The 23,514-nt window shown below is 50.2% G+C and overlaps 1 protein-coding gene across 1 annotated transcript in view; it reads right to left on the reverse strand.

Moving 5' to 3' along the window:
- LOC148218027 (uncharacterized) overlaps positions 1 to 23,514 on the reverse strand; it is a 775,474-nt gene that overhangs the window by 269,084 nt on the left and 482,876 nt on the right. The window contains 1 exon segment of the mRNA XM_088158035.1: positions 16,394 to 16,405. Coding sequence (XP_088014161.1) covers positions 16,394 to 16,405 — 12 coding nt within the window.

The following is a 23,514-nucleotide window of genomic DNA, read 5'->3' on the forward strand; positions in this document are numbered from 1 at the left end:
AGAGTGCCCGCACCCGCAGGGAGCGCAGGGCTGGATTTGGCCGCCAGAGAGTTGGTGACCCTCGTGAGATCCTCGGTGCATTTAGTTCCTACAGGAGTGTGGGCACCACTGGGAAATGATCTGCATGCCTTGTTAATTGGATGTTCTTCCACCGCTAGCCTGGGGCAGGATCTCTCCCGGTCCTCCTCTCAACTCCCGGGCCTCTCCTCAGCCAATCAGAGAAGGCACCAAAATAATTGAGCCAATCAGAGCGCGCGGCGCTGATGACTCCTCAGGTAGTCCCAGAGCGCCCAGAGCTCCTCACCTGGACTCCACCCGCGCCCCGCCCCCAGCGCCCCCCGCCAGGAGAATTTGGGGAGGGGGGTATCGCGTTTTATCTTCTTTTTTGTTTTTCTAGAGTCGAAATTAAATGCTCTAGACACAGTATTTCGTGTTACGACTCAGATTTTTATTAATTCTTATCTATATTACAGTGAGTTCTGCAGCGCTTACAGCTAAAAGGCTAAAAATGGCGACGTACCTCTCTCTACAAGGCTTTTTAAGGGCCGATGAGTCCAATTAAAAAAAGACACCATAATAGCCTAAGAACCAATCACCCGTGACCTGCAATGGGGAATTTTCTATCCAATTACAAAAGTACCACCTAGACCCATGAAGAAAGTGAAGAAGAAAGAAACCTCCACCCTAAAATCTCCATCTTGTTTAATATATATTACTACATTCTAAAATCACAAATTTAAATTTTCCACTACGTGACACTGCACACTTCTATTGAAACCGCACACCAGTGATCCCAGTTCTATCACTCAGTTCTGGAAACCTTCTTCACAGCGTCAGGTCAAAAGCAGTGTTTTCCTGGAGGTCAGTGCCTGTCAGCACAGAAAGCCCAAACCCCTCAGTTTCCAGGGTTCCAGCAGGGGGGAGGTGTCAGACCCTGCCCGGCGCTGGCCATGGGGCGTGTGGCGGGGGCCCGGAGCTCTTGGCTACTGTGGGCTGCTGGGGGGACACCCCCGGACCTGTGTCCTGCACACACAGCGCTGTTCCAGGAGATGGTTTAGTCCGAGTGTCACTTCATTCACGGCACCGACCGGCTGAGGTTCGTGGAGAGGAACATCTCCAACCGGGAGCAGTTCCTGCACTTGGGCAGCGATGTGGGGCTGCACGTGGGGACACCTCCTTTGGGGACAAGGCTGCCAGGCACTGGAACAGCGACCCGCAATGGATGGAGTACAGACGGGCTGCGCTGGACAGGCACTGCCGGCACAACTACGAGTTGTCCAGCCCGTTCCTCGTGGAGCGCAGAGGTGAGCGTGGGGCAGAGCGTGTCCCCTCGGGCCCTGCCCTGGGAATGACACTGGAGCCCCTCAAAACCTCCCTGGGAATCACCCGAGACACATCAGCCCTTCTTGTGCCCATCCCTGGGGCCTCCTGCCCCCTCACCCCAAGTGACTGCAGTGGCTCTTCCAGTCCATCGCAGTCTCTCCTGGTATCCTCATAGTCCTTCCCAGTGTCACCAGAGTCCCTCCAAATTCTTCTCAGTCCACAGCCATTCCATTCCATTTCCAAGTCCTTTTTTAGTCCAATCACCACCCTATCACCCATTGCCCCAATCCACTCCACTCTCTCTCGATGTTTCCCCATTCTCTCCAGTTTCATTCCCAGTCCCTCTCAGTGCCACACCAGCCCTCTCCCAGTTCCCCCCAGCTGATCCCAGTGTGTCCTCACTCTCTCCCAGTGTCCCCCCGTGTATCCATCTCACCATGACACTCGATCTCCCATCCCGGCCCCGGCTGTCTGCTCTGCTCCCTGATGGATTTCTACTCTGTCGAGATCCAGCTGAGCTGGTTCCAGGTGGCTCCAGCAGGAGCTCTCAGGGCATGTGGTGGCCACCGACCTGGTCCCCAATAGGGACTGGATTTCTACCAGCTCCTGGTGCTGCTGGAAACCCCCCCCGGCACGGGGTCAGCTCCAGCTCCAGGTGGAGCACGTCAGCCTGGAGCACCCCCTGAGCCGGCACTGGGGCACGGCCCGGACCCCACAGCGGGGGGGAGTGAGGGAGGTATTGGGGGGACTGGTAGGGGAATTGAGGTGTGCTGGGAGTAACAGGGAGAGAGTTTAAGATAGCCTGGTTTAAACTGGGAGTAAGGCTGGGGGTTCTAGAATGGCTGAGGAGTCTGAAGGATGTTGGGGAGGGTGGGATGGGGTTCCGGGGATCCTGGTGGGCACTGGGAGGGAGTCTGGGGATGCTGGGTGTAACTAGGAGGGATTTGAGTGAGCCTGGAGGGGATGGAAGAAGATCAGGGATGGAAAATCAGAGGCTGGAATGAGGCTGGTTGTGCTGGAAAGAGACTGGGAGGAGATTTTAAGGGGTCCTGCGTGGGCTGGAGGCAATTGGGAGGGTGCTTAGAGGGGTTTCGGGTATCTGTGACAGATTCTGGGGGGGTTCTGACCCTTGTGAACCCCCAGAGATGTTGCCAGACACCATCGACACCAAGGTGCTGATGGGGATTGGGGGCTCCGTGCTGGGCTTCATCTTCCTGGCACTGGAGTTCGGCTTCTACCTGTGCAAGAAGGTGAGAGGGGGTTCTAACGAGTCGTGTGCCCCCTCCCCCAGAGCCTGTGTGCTCCCCCTGGGGACCCCCGGCTCAGTGTTACCCCCTTTTCTCTGCCCACAAAGCTCCTGTCCCAGCAGCCGCTGCAGACCCTGCCCAGGTGGGGAACACTGGGTGCTGCGGGTCTGCCCGGCAAGAGGTGAGTAATCACAGCTGCTCCCTCTGATTGGCTGAATCTTCTTCATCGCATTCTCTGATTGGCTGAGGAGAGGCCCGGGAGTTGAGAGAAGGAACAGGAGAGATCCCGCCCCGAGCACCGGCCCGGGAACAACAGAGCCAGCCTGGGCACAGCGAGGGAATTTATTACCAACCAAATCACAGCGGGACAAGGACAAGGGAAAGAAATCTCTCCAACCCCTTTCCCCCACCCAACGGGGATAACCAGGGCTCTGCCCAACGGGGGTCACTGGGGATCATCCAACACCGATCCTCCCATGGGGGATGGAGCTGGAGCAGAGCACGAAGCTCTTCCCACACTCGGGGCACTCACAGGGCTTCCCTTAGTGGTGCCTCTGTTGGTGTTTGGTCAAGACTGAGTTGTCTGAGAAGCTCTTCCCACACTTAGGACACTCGTAGGGCTTCTCCCCAGTGTGGATGCACCGGTGGTCAGTGAAGGTGCCATTTTCCTTGAAGCCCTTCCTGCAGTCAGGGCAACGGAAGGGCCTCTCCTCTGTGTGAATCCACTCATGTAGGAGGAGATTGGAGCTGGTCTGAAACCTCTTCCCACACTTGGGACACTCGTAGGGCCTCTCCCCAGTGTGGATGCGCTGGTGTCGTCTCAAGCTGGAGCTGTCGCCAAAGCTCTTCCTACATTCCAAGCAGGTGTAGGGCCGGTCTCCAGCATGGATCCTCTGGTGCGGGATCAGGTTGGAGCTATGGCTGAAACCCTTCCCACATTCTCCACACTTGTAGGGCTTTTCCCCAGTGTGGATCCTCTGGTGTTCGATCAGCCTGCACCTGTAGCTGAAACCCTTCCCACATTCCAAGCACTTGTGGGGCTTCTCCCCTCCAGGAGGCTTCTCCACCAGCTCTGAGCTCTGCCTGGATCTCCGGACACCTTCCCGGCTCAGGGAGGGTCTTTCCTCCTCGCAGCTCCCTGGGCTGGGTTTGCAGCCCCTCCTCGAGAGGGATCTCCGGGGCTTTTCTGCCTCCTCCATCTGCCAACGCCTTGGGAATGAAATATCCTGGTTTGGGGAAAAGCAAGAGAAGAGGGCCTTAGGCAGGGAGTTCCTCCTTGCCCAAGCTCATCCATGGAAGTCATTGGGCATGTTGTGTCTGTAAGAACCTCCAAAACACCCAGCTTCATCCCAAAAATCCTCCAAACAACACAACACAGTTAAATAATCCCCCAAACATCAAGATTCAGCCAAAATCCCCTCCCAAATATAAAGATTCAGCCCGTGCAAAAAACCAAAGGACCAACTTTTAGCCCAAAAAAGCTCAGAAACACCAAGATTCACCCCTCTGAAAATCATGGATCCCTCTCTCTGCTAACCTGCTGCATGTGGAGGTGCAACACTCCTGGCATTAGGGGAGAGGCTGCAGATAAAGGGAGGAGTGGAACATTGTGCTGTTTACTGTTTCTGCTCCTCCTCCTGTGTCCCCAGTCTTTGTCACACTCCTCCTCCTCCTGGTATTCCTCCACCTTCCGCACACTCCCATCTGCTCCTCCCACATGCATCGTTTGACCATTTTGTTCTCCAACCCTGCATCTTCTTCCCTTCTCCTGCTGCCCCCAGGCCCAGCACCCACTGCCGGCTCCCTCTTCCCCCCAAACCCACAGCATCCCAGCGCAGGGGCAGCGATGGAGCTGGGGCAGCTCGGGCTGGGGCAGCGCTGGGCTCTCGGCCGCTCCCGCCCGCACTCGCTCCCCACTGCAGCCGCTGCCGCCACCACAGCGCGGGGGGGCCCGGCCTTGGCGCTCCCCCCGTCCCACCTCCCCAAATTCCCCTGCCGGGGGGCGCTGGGGCCCGGGCCAGGAGACAGACGAGTGACAGATCAGGGGGGCTGGGAAGAGCCGGCAGCCAGAGAGCACTGAAAATCTCAGCAGTGACTACAGTGGGATCTTCGGGGACTAAAGATGGCAGGGCACACATGGAGGGTAGAAAGGGAAAGCCAGGAAGGGCTCCTGGCCAAAGGGATGATGATCCCAAAATATCTCTGAAGGGTCCCTTGGGAGCATGTTGAGGGAGTTTGCACATTCTCCCAGAGGTAATCAAGGACATGGACACCCACGGGGGGCAATAAGGGAAGTTCAGAAGGGATTTAGACAACAGGGGATGGATGGTGTTGGTGTGCTGGGAAGGGATTGGGTGAAGGGGAGTGTGCAGGAATATGGTTCAGGCAAGAAGCAGCAGGAGCAATCTATCTGGGAAAAAAAAATGAAGGATGGTAAAGAGGGGGAAGAGAAAAATACTGAGGATGGGGATGTTTTTCAGCAGGATTTGATCCTCTAAAGGTGGCAGCTGCTGCAGATCCTTTGTATCCCCGGTTGCCAGGACAGGCACACAAGGAGGTCAGGATTGCAGGGGGTTTCTCTGTGCTGGGCAGCGGCAGGAGCGGGCGCAGAGGGGCGGCACCGGGAGCACGGGCTGGGGGCCTGTGGGGAGCTGCGGGGCCGGGCCGGGGCTGTGGGGCAGCCGGGGCTCAGCGCCGGGCGCTGCCTGAGCCCAGCACCCCCCGGCAATTGCAGGCCCGGCAGTGGCCCCCGGCCCCCAGGAGGCTGCGGGACGCCCCGGCCGCTGCCCGGCCCCGTGGAGCTGCCGGCCCTGCCCGCCGGGGGGGCCGCGTTTGGACACTGCGGCAGGACAGGCACCGGCTCTGGGATACGGGCTGGCCACGGCAGCCACAGCACAAGGAGCAGCAGGACAAAGGAACAGCTGGGAAATGGCGATTGGACATGCAAGGATCGAGATTTAAGCTTTTCCCTTGGGTCAGTGCAGAAAGGAATGATTTAGCAGAAAGCTCAGCAGCTGTCAGAGGATGAGCACCCCCAGGCACTGAGGGGGCTGCAGGAGGGGCAGAAGAAGCCCCTGGAGCACTTGGTCACAAAGGCACAGCAGGGGAATGCAAGAAGAGATGAGGAAAAGGCCAAGGGGAAGGCAAAGGCCATGGCAGAGTTTCTACAGCCCCTGAGGGATGAACCCCAGGGCTCAAGGGGGCCCCAGCACCCAGGGGACGGGGTCGGCCACAAGGACCTGGCAGAGGCATTGCCCTCCTCGGCAGGGGAGAGCCAACCCAAACAATCCCTGGGAAGGAATCAGGGTTCCATCTGCAGGGCAGAAGGACACTGGAAGCAGATACAGGAGCACCCTCAGGAGGAGCAAGTCCAGCCCTTGATGGACATACATTGTCAGGGGTGTCACAGCTCCCATTACACCAGGGACACAGAGCATTGGGGCCCTTGAGAACATTCAGGGTGGATCTGGATCGAGAGGAGGCCTTTCCTGATGGACACAGAGACCTCTCCATCCACTCCCAATCTTAGATTTAAGGCGACAAAACGCCAAGAATTATTCAGGGGATAAATGGGAAAGGTGAGCTGGTGTGTTTTATTCAACCGCTGTTAGCAGATGTGGGGGATGGGTTTGTAATTTAGGAATTTTTATTTCCTCCTAATTGTGATTGTAATTTACTGGGAAGGGATTTGATGGCTAAATTGGGAATGCAAATTGATATTGGAAAAGGTGATACAGAGGCCAGTTCTGTTGTGCCTTTGTGTCAAATGTCTGGCAAGGCCTATGCTGAAGTGAAACCAGAAGTGTGGGCAGCTCCAGGAAAATAGGGAAATTAGATATGGAGCCTCTCCAAAGCTCTTTGAAGTAACCAGGACAAGTGGCGTCTGAAAGCAATACCCTATTCCAAGGGAGGGAAGGAAGGGCTTAGAGCCTCTTATTGAGTCCCTGCTAAAGGCAGGGCTTTTGGAGCCAGGGATTTCTTCCTAAGACATTCCTATCTTGCCAATCAAGAAACTGGAGGGATGGACACCAGGAGGAAAGCAGAATTTTCAAGTGTTAAAAAGCAGATCAACTGAGCCTCCCGCCCTGGTCCTACCACAAAGGGAAAAAGAATTTGAATTGTATGAGAATGCTAAACAGGGCCATGCCAAAGGAATTCTCATGCTAAAATGTTTAACCCAGTGGCCAGAGTGGCCTCATTGTCTGCAGAATTGTGCAGCCACAGCTTTAATGGGACCTGAGGCCCAAAAACTGCTGGAAGGAGGATCTCCTGTTGGTCAAGTCTGGCACCAAATTAAAGCTTTGATAACCAAAAGAGTGCCTGCATCCCCACAGCTGCTGGGGAAGACAATGGCAGAATTCCACTCTGCCTCTCAGTTACACTCACACACTGGCCTGCCCGGGATTCCACTGTTGGAAAATATACCTAGTTTAAATTTTTAAAAGTTATTTCTCAACTCAGGCTTGTTTTGCCTTTGCACTGGGGAAAGAGGGGAAAGAAATTTTAAAGAACTTTTTAAGGGGTGTTAGACCAGTCAATAGGGATGAGTTTAACATGTCAACAGACTGGGAAAGCCCAAAAGATATCCACAAAGAGAATGCCCATCAACAAAACCTCAACGAAACATCAGCAAATATCAAAGAACACCCACCCAGACACTGCCCCCGGCATCGAGCATAGATGGAGACACCTGGTCTGGAAAAGGCTGAGAAGGAAATCCAGGAGTTCGGACCTAATTAACATCACAAGAGGAGAAATCCGGGTCTGCTAAGAAACAAAATACTAAGAACCACACAACTTTGAAGCAATGAGGAATAGACGAGTGGATTTCTATGGGTTCAGGCTGTAAAACCTTTATGAAAATCTAGTAAAACTCACGTGTCATGGTATGATTTTCTTTGCACATCCGGGCTCAGTGTGGATGAAATGATTTCTGTTGCACACCCCGACCAGAATCAAGTAAAACCTTGACTCTCTAACACTAAAGATATTATTGGAGAGTTTTGTTTTTCCTGCAGTTTAACTGACAAGATTACACCATTAGAAAAAAATTTCATAATAATCCTACATTTATATTATCAGTTAGGATTGGGCCAGGGTTGTGACAATTTTTACTCCCAGGAAAAGCAGAAAAAACTTGATTGCATTGGAATATTTTTGTACATATTTGCAGGAGGAACTTAATGATGGCAGAATGTCAGAATGGATTTTTGGATGCGCATCTTTTGGTTGCATTTGGCAAAACTAGAAGAGTATTAATGGCGAGACTTTAATGCATAACCAGTTAATACAAAATCGTTTAGAAAAAAAAGCAAAACAAAACAAAACAAAACAAGCAGGTTGTGGGGGTGCACATGTGAATCACCAAACGGCAGCTCTGGAAGAGAAGAATCAGTTCCAGGCAGCCGTGAGGGGAGCTTTAGAAATGCAAATTACCTGAAGCAAAGTGTGGACAATGCCCCAGGATCTTCTTGCCTGGGGAAGGAATTGGGCTGATTCCATCTGCCCCTCACCCCCAGCTCTGCCTGCTTGCACAGATGGAATTTGCACAACTAAAGGCAGAGCCCATAGCGACGATATCTGACTGCAACGGAAATTGGTTGAGCTGCAAAGGGAAACAGCAAATGATGAATGTCGGGAAAACTTCATGAAAAAAAAGTGTGGGGGGGAAATTCTCCCTCTCCCCAGAGCACTGAGGTGTTTTTGCTACTCCAGAGAAATGAGTTGGGAATCCAAACATTTTATCATTTCATAAGATAAAAGTGGTCAATTGATGCAGCCGTGACAGGAGGGAGCACCCAAAAATGGGAAAAAGATGAACGGCCACCAGAACAAATCCTACAACACCATGGACCAACCCTTGGGATCTCTAACGAATTCATATCAGAAGACAGAAAATCCATCCGTAATTTGAGTGGCATAATTAGGTTAAAGAGTGTCCTCAAAATAATAACCAACCAGACAGCTCCAGCTCCTGAACTTCCTGACAAACAATCCACTGAAATGAGGAACGAGACATTTCACCATGGGATGGGATCAGATTATCTATTAACAGAAAAAAGTGGAGTTTGTGGAAAATTAAACTATTCAAATTGCTGTTTGCAAGCAGATGATAACCGAAAAGTAACAAAGGTAACAAAGGAAATAAGAAAGTAGCTCATGTACCAGTCCAAACAGGGAAAGGATGGGAATGGGACACGTTTTCGTGGTTCCCTGGCAGACCATGGCTTAAACGAATGCTGCTGCTCCTCTGACGTGCTGCAGCAACTCTCAGCTTTTTACCATGCAAGACACCTTGCGTCAAAGAGGATGCAGGAAAAGAGATTGAGTCAATGGTAATTAAAAGTTTGTAAAGGCAATTCTTGAGAAAATGAGAAAAGGAGGGATTGAAAGCAGTAATATTATTATCGTAGTAGGAGCGAATATTAAGAGGGACATGCAGTAGGCGGATCGGGAAGTCTGAACCTTCCAAGTAGCTCAGCCAGAGGGGAAAGGGAGAGGGAGATGCAGACGGGAAAATGAGGATAAAAAGGAGGCTGCGTTTTAGAGACCGCATGGAAAATGCCGCATGGTGTCTCCCTTTATTCAGGAATAAAGTTAAGAGGAATGTTGAATTTGTCTTTACAAATGAGCTGTCGATCAGCCTGTAGATAAGGCTAGCACTGAGAGATAAAAGAAACAATGGGATGGATTCCACTAAATGATGAATGGAAATAGATATTGGCCTTTACAAACAAACTGTAGGGCTGCTGATAAATGAAATTGGATATCGAAAGATGAAAGAAGCAACGGGGGGAAAACTATGAATTCTATAAGAATTAAAAATTAAAAGGGAGGGTTATACATTAGAGGGGAATTTCAGGTATCAGGCGTTCTGGGAAGTCTGTGCCTCCCAAGTACCTCAGCCAATGGGGAAAGAGAGAGGGAAATGCGGCCGGGAAAATAGGATAAAAAGGCGGCTGCGTCCTCCAAAAATTTGAGAGATGCCAGGGGAATGTCCCATGGCCTCTCCCTTTATTCGAATAAAGCGAAAAGGACTCCTCTGTCTCCTTTTTGGACATAAATCTCTGGTATTTGTGGATTAATTTTCCTGACAAAGTCACTTTTACAGGACTCCTCTGTCTCCTGCGGGCACACAAACCTCTGGCCACGGGAATTTTCCCGCACAGTCCCGGCAACAGGGCAGACACCTCTGTGCCACCCACAGCAACCGGGACGAGCCAGCGCTGCTCCGGCACCGGCTCCTGCCGAGGCCCCAGCGGGAAGGAGACCGCGGGCAGCCGCTCCCGCAGCGCCCTCGGCCCAGCGCCAACACGGGCCGGCACCGGCACAACCAACCCGCCAGAGCCCCCTGCCGCCCCCGAGGCCCGCAGCGAGCCCCGAGCCCCCGCACAACCCAGCGCGGCTCCCACCTGCGCTGGGGCCGCCTCCGAGCTCCGCCGCCGCCTCCCCGGGCTCCGGCCGCTGCCGCCGCTGCCGGGCCCGCACAGACGCTGCCACAATGGCGCCTTTGCTGCTCTGCCCAATCAGCGCGCGACAACCAGGAGTGACATTGGCACAATCAGCCAATGGCAGCGAGGGCCGGGCTCTGCACACGGCCCAGTCTCGGCCCGCGCTCTCAGGGCCCCCCGGGCTGGCTGAGGGCAAAGGCGGAGATGAGGAACAGCCCTGGAACGGGCCCGGGCCCGAGCCGCCATTGGCCTGGAAACACAAACAAAGTTCTCCGCAGCTCCCGGCACGCCTTTCCCAGCCCTGCGTGTTCGCTGCCTCCGGCTCAGCGCGCAGCCCTGGAGCCTCACTGCCGCTACCCCTAATTAGGAGCGTCTCTGCTTGGCTTTAATTTTCCCCCAAAAGGGAAAACTGCCCCACAAGCCCTGTGGATGAGTGGGAGAGGGGAGAGATTTCTGGCAGAAAACTCCAAAAACTCAGAGCAGGATAATGAGAAGTAAATGAAGACCCTTCAAACCAGCTTTCCACACGCCTCCCTCTTCCAGCTGCACCTCCTACCCCGGCAGTGCAGGGTGGGAGAAACGACGCTCACTTTGTAAAATTTTAAAGGTTTATTAAATCTTAGCAAAAAAAATACACCAAAAGACTGAATTAGGAGAAAAATCAGCGCTGGTAGCACAGGACTAAAGCAGCAGACCTGGGTGTGATTTGGGGGCCCGGGGGCTCCCCGGGCCGCCCCCGCTCCTCCCCCCCCTGATCTCGGCCAACGGGTGCGAGCAGCGCGGCCCCGCTGCTGAGCACTGACCCCGCCCCGGGATCCGCCGAGACCCCCCCGAAAAAACCCGCACCTGCACCCCCCCTTCAGTCCCTTCGACCTTCCCAGTCCTGGGGGAAAGGGGAGGACATGGGGCGGGATCACCCGGAGACCCCCGGGGTGAGGAGCAGGAGGGGGGGGGGGTGGGCTCCCGCTGAGTGGGGGGTCCCGCGCGAGGATTTCGGGGGGGTTCGCTCGAGGAATTTTGGGGGTCCTCGTGCTACAGATCCTCGTGCAAAGGGCTCCTCTCGTGCCACCGTATCCTCGTGTCACCCAGACCAGTTTGGGGAGCTTTTTATGTCACCCAGAGGAATTTGGGGGCTCCTCGTATCACCGAGAGCCCTGCGAGTGACACTGAGAGCCCTGTGTCACCAAGAGCCCCTCAAGTGCCCCCAGCTCCTTGTGCCACCAGGAGCCCCTGGAGTGCCACCAGCTCCTCGTATCACCGAGAGCTCCTCGTGTCACCAGGACTTCGTGCCACCAGGACCTCGTGCCAGAGAATTTGGGGAGAGTCTCTGTGCCACCCGGAGCCCCTGAGTGTCACCAGCCCCGTGCCAGGGTCCCCTGTGTCACCGGGGTCTCTCTGTGTGTCACACACCAGGAACCGACCCCCCCCCCGAGCACCAGGACCCCCGAATTTAACCGTCCTCGTGCACCGGGACCCCCTCAGGACCCTCGAGTTTCCTCTCTCCCCTCCTCGTGCATCGGCATCACCGGAACGCCCCCCCTTTCCCGAGGAATCGCCGGAGACCTCCTCCATCAATCACCGGGCACCGGGACCACCAGAGGACCTCCCCCATCAATCAGCACCGTCACCGTGCACCGGGACTCCCCCCCCCCCCATCGAGCAGTGACACCCCCTCATCGTGCACCGGGACCGCCGGACCCCCCCTCAAACATCGCCAGCCTCGGGCACCGAGATCACCGGAGACCCCTCCATGAGTCACCGGGACCCCCCCGTCATGCACCAGGACCACCGGAGACCTCCCCAGGAATCACCGGACACCCCCTCACGAATCACCGGGCACCGGGACGCCCCCTCGGGCACCGGGACTGGACCCCCCCCCTCGTGTACCGACCACCCTCCGGTGCACAGGGCCCGGACCCCCCTTTGTGCCCCCCCTGCCCATCCCGGGGATTCCGCCCCTCCCCTTTGACTTCCCCCGGGAACAGGAGCGGGAATGATGGGGACCGTGAGCTGGGGGGGCACCGGGGTGTCCCCAGCACCGGGGGGAGTCCCTTGGGGATCGCTCCTTTCCCCCCTCCTCCGGTTATCACCAGGGACCCCCCTAATTTACCGGGGCTCCCCCTATTCACTGCCCCCCCGTTCACCGACCCCCCCAAAGCGCTGGGACCCCCCCGGATACTTGGGACCACCCCAGGGCGCCAGGACCCCCCCCCACTCACCGCCCCTCCCCCATCCATGGGACCCCCCCCCACTCACCGCTCCCCCCCGTCACCAGGACCCCAAAATCCATGGGACTCCCCCCACACTCATCAAGACTCCCCCCAAATCCATGGGACCCCTCCCTCCCCCCCACTCACCACCCCCTTCTCAGCACTCCCCGGGCCCTCCCCATTGATCGAACGCCCCCATGGCCCCCCCAGCCCCTCGCCCTCGCATTGGGCCCCCCCGGGGCCGAGGCAGAGCCCTCCCTGAGGGACACCCCTCATCCCCGGCCTGCAGCCGCCCATGGAGCCGCTGACCACAACTCCCTGCCTGCGTCCATCCGGCCAATTCCTCTGGCCCCGCACAGCCCAGCCTGCAAAGCCAGCACCTGCTGGGCACCTGCTCCATGCCACTTCCAGGGGCTTGGGCTGCTGAAGGGCTGCTGGGCTGGGCCCTTTGTGACACAGGGCCGTTCTATCGGGTTCCTGGGTGCTGTTGGCCATTCTGTTGTCCTGGTGACATGGCACAGCCCCGCCCTGCAGGGGTATATACGGGGCACAGGGCCCTGCGCTGCCCAGTGCCAGGAGTGCCACTGGCTCAGGAGGAAGCAGCTCCCAGGACCTCTGTGCTCCAGACGACGTTACACATGGAGGAGGAAAAGGTGAACCCTGTTATAAATGAGAGACAAAAGTCTCGATATTCAGCAAAATTTAGATTGCTTTATTTGATATAGAAAGAGCAAGCAGCGCTGGGGAACGTCAGGGGTCACCGCCCACTCCACGCTCCACCCAACCTTGGTTTGCAGCCTCTTCTTATACTGTGGGTTCTCGTTGTACACAAATTCACAAAGCCTTTGGGTGATAATCAGTAACAGATAGCCATCCGGTCCTTCTAGATAAGCACCAGAGAAGTTCTGGGAGTCTGGTCCTTGAGATAGGCAGTATTGATTAGACAAAGGCAGGAAGGGCTTTTTGGGAAGTCTGATTTTGCAAGCTGGTAGTCGATACAACTTATTTGAAAAACATAACATAACATATTATAATGTAAGATAGTACAACATAATATAACATAACAAGGTGATTTTAAACAGAATTATTTAATCATATAATTTCCTTTATCTAGTGTCCATGCTTCATTTCAGAGCTTTGTATTCTGGTTTATACAAACCCCTAATGCTTTTGTGATTAACACGAATCTTTTATCAATTGTCACAATTTCCCCACTTCTCTTTTTTTATCCCATTGATTCGTGTTCTGGTTTCAAATTTTGTCAGTACCTCTTGTACTAGATTTAATTCATGTACTGTCATTAATTTTGTTGCCTTCTCAGGGTCTATTGGTATTGTAGCAACTTGCATTCCTTGAACCACCGACTGGATTAGTCGAATGAAGCTTGGAACAAGACAAGGGATGAACAGTAGTTCTAATAATGCACATGTTAACATAAACCCTAATTTCTTCCACCAAGCTCCCCCCAACAGGTTATTCCACCAATTATAATTAAGCATAGTGTTTCAGTTTTGTACAGGTACATGGGCTAATCGTTTTATTTCTTCTGCAATTCTAGTAATTACTTCATTATTATCATCAATTTCTAAGCAGCATTCAGAATTATTAAACTTCCCACACACTCCCCCTCGATATTTCTGTTTGATTTCACTGTAACAAATGTTTTGTCCCTAATCCTCCCCCGCCCTGCATGGCCATTGTTCAGTCATCTGCATTCCTCTACAGATCCAACAGTGAGTTAAGTTCACTAGTAATTTCTTTCATTAATCCTACAAATATTTTTTTCCCGAAGTGGGTAATTCCCGTTCGCTGAGTTGTTGTTTTATTCTCTCATAGAAGTTAAAACTTCCCCCACGGTTTGTCCTTTTTCCCTTGAACATTTTAGTTATTTTTTTTTAATCAATTCCTCCTTGTAGTGATCTTGCACTCCTCCCTGATCTGAATATCCCCACATACCTTCTTTTGTGAAGCAGAGGTGTGTCTCTCCTACTGGGCAACTTTGGTATGCTGATGGAGCCCACCCTCCTTTTCCCGAATTGGTGGCTACCCAATTTTTTCCATAATAGTGCATAATGTGTTTATTACAGCAGGCCGAATTGATGTGTGTGTGGAAGGCAAGGGTGGATACCGTGCATCCCCGTACCCAATTGTCTGGTGACACTTGGAACAAGCATCAGCATTATTTCCTTTTATCATCATTAGCAATGGGATGACTCCCATGACCATTTTCATCCCTCTGCCTCCCTCAAGGCCTACGGGGTTGCTGCCAGTAGCCGAGGTTTGTTTGATCTTCTCGGCAGCAGGGAATATGTCCTGGGCTCTCCCACTTTGTCTTTCTCTTTTGGTAGTGTTTCTTAATTTTGTCCCAAATTTAGCTTTAACATTCCAGTACAAGGTACAGCAGTAACAGCTCGGTATACACAACCCTTCTGACACTCTATTGCCAATACCTCTGCTCTGGCTTTCTCTTTTCCTCTTGTTCCATTCTCAAATAACTCCCACCAATTACGATCATCAATTTCGATTTTTCCTCGTGCTGATAGGGTATTTAGCACCTTAACAGTTTTCTTCTGTTCCTTTCTTCTACATTGGACACATAATGTGAATGGGAGATATCCACCATAGTGATGAGACCACCACAACTCAGTACAATATGGACAACTCTTTTTGATGAACAGGTTACAATCACACCTGGCTTCAGGACAGGTGACTTTCAGTCCTGACTGGGAGACCTTCGAGACAAATTGATCTGGTGCCGACATCGAGAGCTCTGAATTTGCACTTTGACATCTCCAGGCTCGGATGTCACTGCCCAACCTGCAGTAGGAGGGGTTACAGGACCCTGGACTCTACTCACATGTGTCCATCCCTTTTCAGCTGTCCTCACAGCTGTTTCAGTTGTTAACAAAACCAAATACGGTCATTCCCATTTTGGATATAGATTTTCTTTTTAAATAACACATGTTGTCCTGGCCTAATCTTATCTATGGCAAATCTTATAGGGATGGTTTTAGCTAAAATTCCCTTCTCCCTTAATTCTTGAAAATTTTTATTGATTATTATTATTGTGTAATTCCGGAGGGAAGGGTGATGAAATAAAGCTCGATCAAGTTGTTCTCCTTTAGGATAAGGCATACCATACAGCATTTCATATGGTGAAATCCCTGTTTTCCAATTTGGCATTGTTTGCATATTAGGGCTAGTGGGAGGCACTTTGTCCGTGGCATTTTAGTCTCAATCATTAATTTTGACAGCTGTTGTTTTAATGTTTGATTCATCCTTTCAACCCTCCCAGAACTCTGAGGGTGCCAAGGTGTGTGATACTCCCAGCTGATGCCCAGTGCCGGGGTCAGTGACTGCAGCACCTTTGATGTAAAGTGCGTCCCCTGCTCTGAGTCTATTGCTCGAACCAGGCCATACCTTGGGATTATGTGTTCCAACAATATTTTGGCTACCACTTGTGATGTGGCTCTAGCTGCAGGGTATGCCTCTACCCAGTGGGTTAATTGGTCTACTATCACTAGTAAGTATTTCCACCTTCCTATTTTTGGTAATTCTGTAAAATCTACTTGTATTCTTTCAAAGGGTGTGTAAGCAGTTTTCCGTCCTCCTGACGGACCTTGTCACAAACCTTTTTTATTAATTTTCTGACAAGTTAAACAACCCTGTACGCTCTGCTTTGCAATATCAAAAATACCGATGCATCCAAAAAGTTTTAAAAATTGATCTGCTAGTGCTCTGGTTCCCCAATGTGTTTGTTGGTGTAATTATTCAATAATTTGTCTGGCCTGGGTCTTAGGTAAAATTTCCCTGCCATCTGGTAAAACCCATTTATTCTCATGCTGTTCTGCCTTTAATTTTTTTATCGCTTCTTTTTCCTGAGGAGTAAATAGCTTCTGTAATTCCTGGTTGAGGCTGAGATCTCTAACTCTAGTACTTAATACAGAAACTGGTTTTTGCTTCAATGCTGCTTTTTTTGCATCTTTGTCAGCCAGATTATTCCCCCTTGTATGGTAGCTTGTTCCTTTTTGGTGCCCTCTTATATGGACCACAGCAATTTCAATGGGGCCCCTAAGAGCCTCTAGTATTCTAACAATTAATTCTTGATGTATCAACCCCCGTCCTTGAGTGTTAATTAACCCCCTTTCTTCCCAAATTTTACCAAATGTGTGGACTGTGCCATAGGCAAACTTAGAATCCGTATATATCGTTCCTTTTTTACCTTCTAAATAAGACAATGCCCTATAAAGAGCAAATAGTTCACAAGCCTGAGCGGACCCTGCTGCGTTTAAGGGTCCGGATTCTACTAATTTCAATTCTTCTCCTCCTACTATGGCATATCCCGATTTTCGTTTTCCTTCCACCACTCGAGAAGATCCATCTATAAACAATTTTACTCCATCCTTAAATTCAACTTCTCACAAGTCAGGTCTAATTTTTGTTTGTAATTCTATAACATCCACACAATCATGTTCTTAATTTTCTCCCGGTTCCCCATATAGGAATTGTGCAGGACTTTGAGCCGTTTTTGATTTTAGCTCTAAGTCTGGGGAAGTGATTAGAATAGCTTCATATTTTAATATTCGGGCATCAGTTAACCATTTCTCAGCTTTTTGATTCAGAATTCCCCTTACGTTATGAGGGGTGTGGACCACTAGGGGTGCCCCAAAGGTAATTTTTCGGGCTTCTTCAATTAAAAGTGCTGTGGCCACTGGGGCCTGGAGGCATGTGGGCCAACCCCGACTGACAGGGTCGAGCAGTTTAGAATAAAATCCCACTGGCTTTCGACTGCCTGCCCATTCCTGGCTGAGCACCCCATATGCTGTTTGATCAGAGGTGTTTACAAATAACTGAAATGGTCTCTCCAAGTCTGGGAGACTGAGTACAGGGGCTTGAATTAAAGCATGTTTGACCTTTTCAAAACTTTTATCATCCTCTTCTGTCCATTTTAGGCGATTAGTGGTAAGTTTTTCATATAGAAATTTTACTTTCTCACTAAATCCCTCTATCCATTGGCAACAATATCCCAGCAATCCCAAAATTTTCCTCACTTGTTTTTTGGTTTTTGGAGGTCCCAGACTTAATATTCCAGAGATTCTATTAGGATCCAATTTCTTTTTCCCTTTACTTAGCCAATGTCCCAAATATTTTACTTCTGGTTCTGTGAACTGTAATTTGGCTTTGGATACCTTCAATCCCTGTTGTCCCAAAAAGTTTAAAAGTTTTATAGTCCATTTTCTTGTAGATTTCTCGTCTTTTCCTGCTATTAATAGATCACCTACATATTGTAACAATTTCACCCCCTCTGGTGGCTCAAAAGATTGCATTAATTCTTCTAGGGCTTGTCCAAAGAGATTGGGGGATTCTGTAAAGCCCTGAGGCAATAGTGTCCAATGCAGTTGTTGTTTCCTGCCCTTATCAGGATCTTCCCATTCAAAGGCAAAGCAATCTCTGCTACTTTCCTCTAACGGGCATGCCCAGAAGGCATCTTTTAGATCTATTACACTATACCAAGTGTAGTCAGGGGACAACTGGTTTAAGAGAGTGTAAGGATTTGCTACTACGGGAAATTTGGTAACAGTTCGCTGATTTATAGCCCTCAAATCCTGTACCAATCTGTAATTCCCGTCTGTCTTTCTGACAGGCAGAATAGGAGTATTATGTGGGGACATACATGGTTCCAAAGCCCCCTGTTGAAAAAGGTTTTCTATGAGAGGCTTAAGGCCCCGTCTCCCTCCCAGAGATATTGGATATTGATGAACTCGGATAGGTAAATCGGGATCAGTGATTTTCACTTTGATAGGTTTCATTTTTAACTTCCCTATTTCCCCAGGGGTGTACCACACCTCAGGACATATTTGCTCCTCGTCCTTTTGAGTTAAAGCAAAAATTTTAAGCTGACCTTGGGATACTTCCATTTTCAAATCCAATGCTATTATTAAATCCCTCCCCAATAAATTATTTTCTGCCTCTGGCAGTAACAGCAGATCTTTTAATTCAATTTTGTTTCGGGTCTCAATTTGCACATTTTTAATAATAGGGACCCGAAATGGTTCACCTTTTGCTCCAACCACGAGTGCCGTTTCTTTACTAGGTTTACAGCCTTTTGGTAGGTGTTTAATTGTGGATTTTTTCGGTTTCTTTATCTACTAAAAATTCCACCACCTCCCCCTGGGGACCAATCTTTAAATTTATCAAGGGCTCTTTGGATGGTATGGTCCCCAGTACATACAGCCCCTGATACCCCTATTCATCTTCCTGGAACATTTTTTCATCCCGTATCCGTTCTTTACAGTTTTTCTTTATATGACCTTTCTTGTTACAGTAAAAGCAGGTTCGCCTTGGTGAATAATTTCCTGCTTCATTTCCTTGTTTCGGTGGGGGTTTTCGTGGTTTCCCTCCCCCTTTCTGCTGGGTTTCTTTCTGTGTTTCATGAACTGCAGCTATAAAGATTTTAGCTTTTGCTTTCTGTTTCTCTTAGCAATTCTTGTAACCCCAGATCTTGCCAATCGTCTAACTTTTCTAATTTCTTTCTAATATCTCCCCATAATCGAGCAATAAATTGGGTTTTGAGGAGTGCCTGACCCACTTGTGTGTCAGGGTCTATCCCGGAGTACATTTGGAGATCTTTCCTCAGCCGCTCCAACCAGTCAGTCGGGGATTCGTCCTTTTTTTTCTTGTTGTTCACTAAAGGCTTTATTAATATTTTGTCCTTTAGGAACTGATTCTCGGATACTTTTAATGAGTATCCATCTTAAGTCCATCATATTCTGGCGATGGACATCATTTTGATTATCCCAGTTAGGATTATTTAATGGCCATTTCTGGTCTCCCCCAGGTCCAATCTGATGCTCCCGGTCCCATACCCTCATTCCAGCCTGTCTGATCATTTCCCGTTCTTCCGTGGTGAATAGGATACTTAATATAGATTGTAATTCCATCCAAGTATACATACTTGGTCCGAGGAATTGATCTAGTCTCTCTGATACCCCTATGGGATCTTCTAATAGTTTTCCCATTTCTTTTTTAAAGTTTCTCACTTCCCCTGTGTTCAAGGGAACATTTACAAATCCAATTAATCCAGCCTGTTGTCCTGCTAATGGCACTTCCCTCAAGGGGTAAAGGCGAGCCTTTGTGTCGTTATCTCCCTCCTCTCTGGTGATACCATCTCTCCTGGTATTCCTTTGACTGGAGCGAGTTCTTAGAGCTATGGGAGTACCAGGAGGAGAAGTGGGTGCGTGGGGGGGTCTCCTGTATTTTCTGTATTATACGGAGGTGGGAGATTATCGAGGGGTTCCCAGGTAACCTTTTTTTTATTTTCATCCTCTTTTTCTTTTAGAGTATATATCAAGGATGGCTTGGACTGTTTTGCCCACAGGGCAGCATACTCACATTCCTCTCCTTTAAATGTTTTTTTACAAGCCACATATGTGTTTAATGCCTGACAAATCCAACCCTCAAATGATCCGAACATGGGCCAGTATAGGTTATCTTTATGGATAATTTCTTTGGTCCATTCCACCATGCAATATTGAATCAATTTTTCTTTACTTTTTCCTCTGTATACCGCCCCTGTGTCCCAACATTTTAATATTACTCTCAAAGGGCTGCCTGGTGCTATTTCTGGCAACCTACTTGTCTTGTCTTTATTTTCCCGGTCTCCTTGTGGACCAAATGAACTTGAACCTCTTCGTGGGTCCCTGGGACTCAGAATCTTCCTCCCTCTTTGTCCCATTTTTGCCTCAAGGGACTGTCTTGAGGTGTTTGTACTCCCCGATGTGTTCCGCCCAAACCCCTGCCTCTCCTTGGGTCAGGATGGACTGGAACCCGCCTCTACCTGGGCTGGGATGGGAAAAGCAGCTTTTCCCTTCTCCCTCCGTGACTGGTGTGTTGCCATCTGCTTTTCTTTTCCTCCCCCTTCCCCCATCCCCGGGTCCTGCCTCTACCTGGACTAGGGTGGGAAGGACCCAGCCTCTACCTGGGCTAGGACAAGAAAAGCAGTCTCTCCCTTTGTGCTCACTCGCTTCGTCCGGTCCCCGGCCAGGTCCCTCGCGGGATGCTGGAAACGCGGATAGAAGGACTCCACTCTCGCTTCGCAGCAAAGGCCACGTCTCATTCAGGCAAGCACACAGTCATCCCCACCAAACCACACAGATACTCACAGTCCGATGCTCCTGTCTGGCTCTTCGTGCACGGGAATTACAGGTGATTTTGCCGCGGTCTTCCGGGGAGATTTTCCTTGCTCAGTCTCTATGGTGCGGGACGTCGATGGGTCCCGAGAATCACTGACGAACCGGGGCCACAGCAGTGGGGCGCCTCCCCGAAATCGCAGTGCCTCTCAGGGCTCCAAGGACGTCCCGGGTTTCGGCACCAAATTGTTATAAATGAGAGACAAAAGTCTCGATTTTCAGCAAAATTTAGATTGCTTTATTTCATATAGAAAGAGCAAGCAGCGCGCTGGGGAACGTGAGGGGTCACCGCCCACTCCACGCTCCACCCAACCTTGGTTTGCAGCCTCTTCTTATACTGTGGGTTCTCATTGAAATCAATAATTTTTGGTTTTTTGTTGTCACAAGCTGTGGTGGTTGAATAAACATCCTTACACAAAGCCTTTGGGTGATAATCAGTCACAGATAGCCATCTGGTCCTTGTAGATAACCACCAGAGAAGTTCTGGGCCTCTGGTTCTTGAGATAGGCAGTATTGATCAGACAAAGGCAGGAAGGGCTATTGGGAAGTCTGATTTTGCAAGCTGGTAGCCGATACAACTTATTTACAAAATATAGCATAACATATTATAATGTAACATAATACTGCATAATATAACATAATAATGTGATTTTAAACAGAATGATTTTATCATATAATTTCCTTTATCTAGTGTCCATGCTTCACTTCAGAGCTTAGTTTTCTGGTTTATACAAACCCCAATGCTTTTGTGATTAACACGAATCTTTTCTCAGTTATCACATACCACACTTAAAGGGTTAAAACCCCTTTCCACGGCTACAAATGCTCAGTCGAAAAGAGGTGTGAAACTAATTTCAATGTGAAGCTGGGATAGGCAATGAATATGTATTAGGTGTGTTGTGTAGTCCTAGTTTGTAGAGAATAAAAGGAGAGGCCAGGTCGCCAAAGGTGTGCATGTTTTTGGAAGAGCTATCCACCATGCACCTCATCGCTGAATAAATACACATCTACTCTTATAACTCATTTTGTGGGTTATTGAGTGTTTTTCCACGCTTCAATGGGGCCATGGTCAGTTCATCCCCAGTGGCTTCTCCCTCTGCTCAGGGACAGGAGTCGTTCCCCTGCTGCACCTTGGGGTCTCTCCCACAGGAGACTTCTCCTGGACTTCTCCAACCTGAGTCCATCCCATGGGTACCAGCCCTCTTCACTCTGCTGCAGCGTGGGTCACTCTGCCACGGGCTCAGTCCTTCAAGGACAGGCTGCTCCAGCGGGGGCCCCTCTGCCTGCGGGGTCACAGCCTCCTCTCAGGGATCCCCGCGCTCCTGCGTGGCTCCTCCAGGGGCTGTGGGGGGATCTCTACATCCCCATGGATCTCCAGATCCTGCAGGGGGATCTCTGCATCTGGAACTGCTGTGTTTGGAGGCAGCAGGAATAGGCTGAGCTCCACCTGAAGCCTTCCCACATTCCAAGCACCCGTGGGGCTTCTCCATGGCCTGAGGCTTCTCCACCAGTTCCAAGATCTGGCCGGATCTCCAGTCGCCTTCCTGGCACAGGGAGGGTCTTTCCTCCTCACAGCTCCCTGGGCTCGGTTTGCAGCCCCTCCTTGTGTGGGATCTCTGGGATTTTTCCTTCCCGTTGCATTTCAGTGCCACAGAGCCACTCAAAACGGCCTCTTCCACAAGGTTCTGTGCCAGGGATTTGTTGTCCCTGGTCTCTGTCTGCAGCTCAGTATCTGGGGGAGGAAGGACAAGGAGAGGAAGGGACAGCGAGAAGGGAAAAGGAAAAGGCAGGAGAGGAAAGAACAAGAAGGAGCAAGGGAAGAAGGAGAAGGGAAAGGAACGTGGATGGATGAAGGACAGGAAGAGGAGAGGAAGGAAGGTGGACAAGGAGAGGATGCGATTTGCCTCCATTGCAGATGGAAGGGGAAGGAGATCCCCCCCAATCCGTCCCTGGCAGGAGGTGTCGGCAGCGGGGTTGTCCTGCAGCCGGGGGTGATGCTGGGCTGGGAGATGGAGCAGAGGAGAGGAGGAAAGGGGCACCTGCCCCTTCACCTGCCTCCTACCCAGGGCATCTTCCTTTTCCTCGCAGCCTCCTCCTCCAACATCTGAACAAAGTTTGGGATTGACAGATGCTGGCTTGGGGGGGGAAAGAAAGTGGTGAGCACCTTGGGTTTTGTGAGGAACCAGCCTCACTCTTTAAAATTTTTAAAAGTTTAATAAGAGACAAAAGGGACAATAGCAGTGCTGGGTGCGTAGCCACAGCCAGAGGCACACTGGTTAACCATAAAAGCTTTTTATTGCATTGGTCAAATACATATTTATAGGGATTATACATATTCAAACATTGCTTTGAATTAGTTTACATCTGGCAATTCTTTAGCTTGGTTCGACCCCTGTCCCCCCTTCTGTGCAGTTTAGAGGGTCCTGTGTCACTTGCTCACAAGGGTCCCCTGTTTGGTAATTTCAGTGACAGTTATTGACAGTCAGCAGCAGAGTCCTCCTTACATCTGCTCTCTCAATGTTATCTGCGTGGTTCTTTCAATGATGTCTGAACACGCAGACGGTTTCAGCTATTTCCACTACTCTAAGTTTATTATAAGTACTTGGAATCAACATAGACATTTCACAAATATATTTGAGTTATTCTAAATATCGTCAGTTAGTTATAAAAATAAAAGTATTATTTATTATTTCACAACTACATTTATTTCTGCAAATATTAATATTATAATGCACAATACAAAGCCTCTACTTAAATATTTTGTGAAAGTTTTAACTATAATATACATTTATCATATATTAGTGTGTATGGACCCCCTAAACTCCGAGTTTGTGAGGGACTCTCAGCACCAAGAAAATGGAGATGTAGAGCATCCACAGTATGTCACTGGGATCCATCTCCAAGAGATCTGTGGATGCTCTCCATCAGAGAGCAGAATTCCATTGGGATCCACAGAGTGGTGAGGTTTTCTACTTAATCTGTCTCTTTCACTCTCTTTCTCTCCCCCACCTCTATTCCATTTCTATTTTTCTCTTTTTTTTCATTCTCTCTGCCACTTGTTTACTCTACAATAAAACCCACACTATTGACTTTG

Source organism: Sturnus vulgaris, unplaced genomic scaffold (assembly GCF_052056855.1).
Source record: "Sturnus vulgaris isolate bStuVul1 unplaced genomic scaffold, bStuVul1.hap1 Scaffold_195, whole genome shotgun sequence".
In the NCBI taxonomy this organism is placed as follows: domain Eukaryota; kingdom Metazoa; phylum Chordata; class Aves; order Passeriformes; family Sturnidae; genus Sturnus; species Sturnus vulgaris.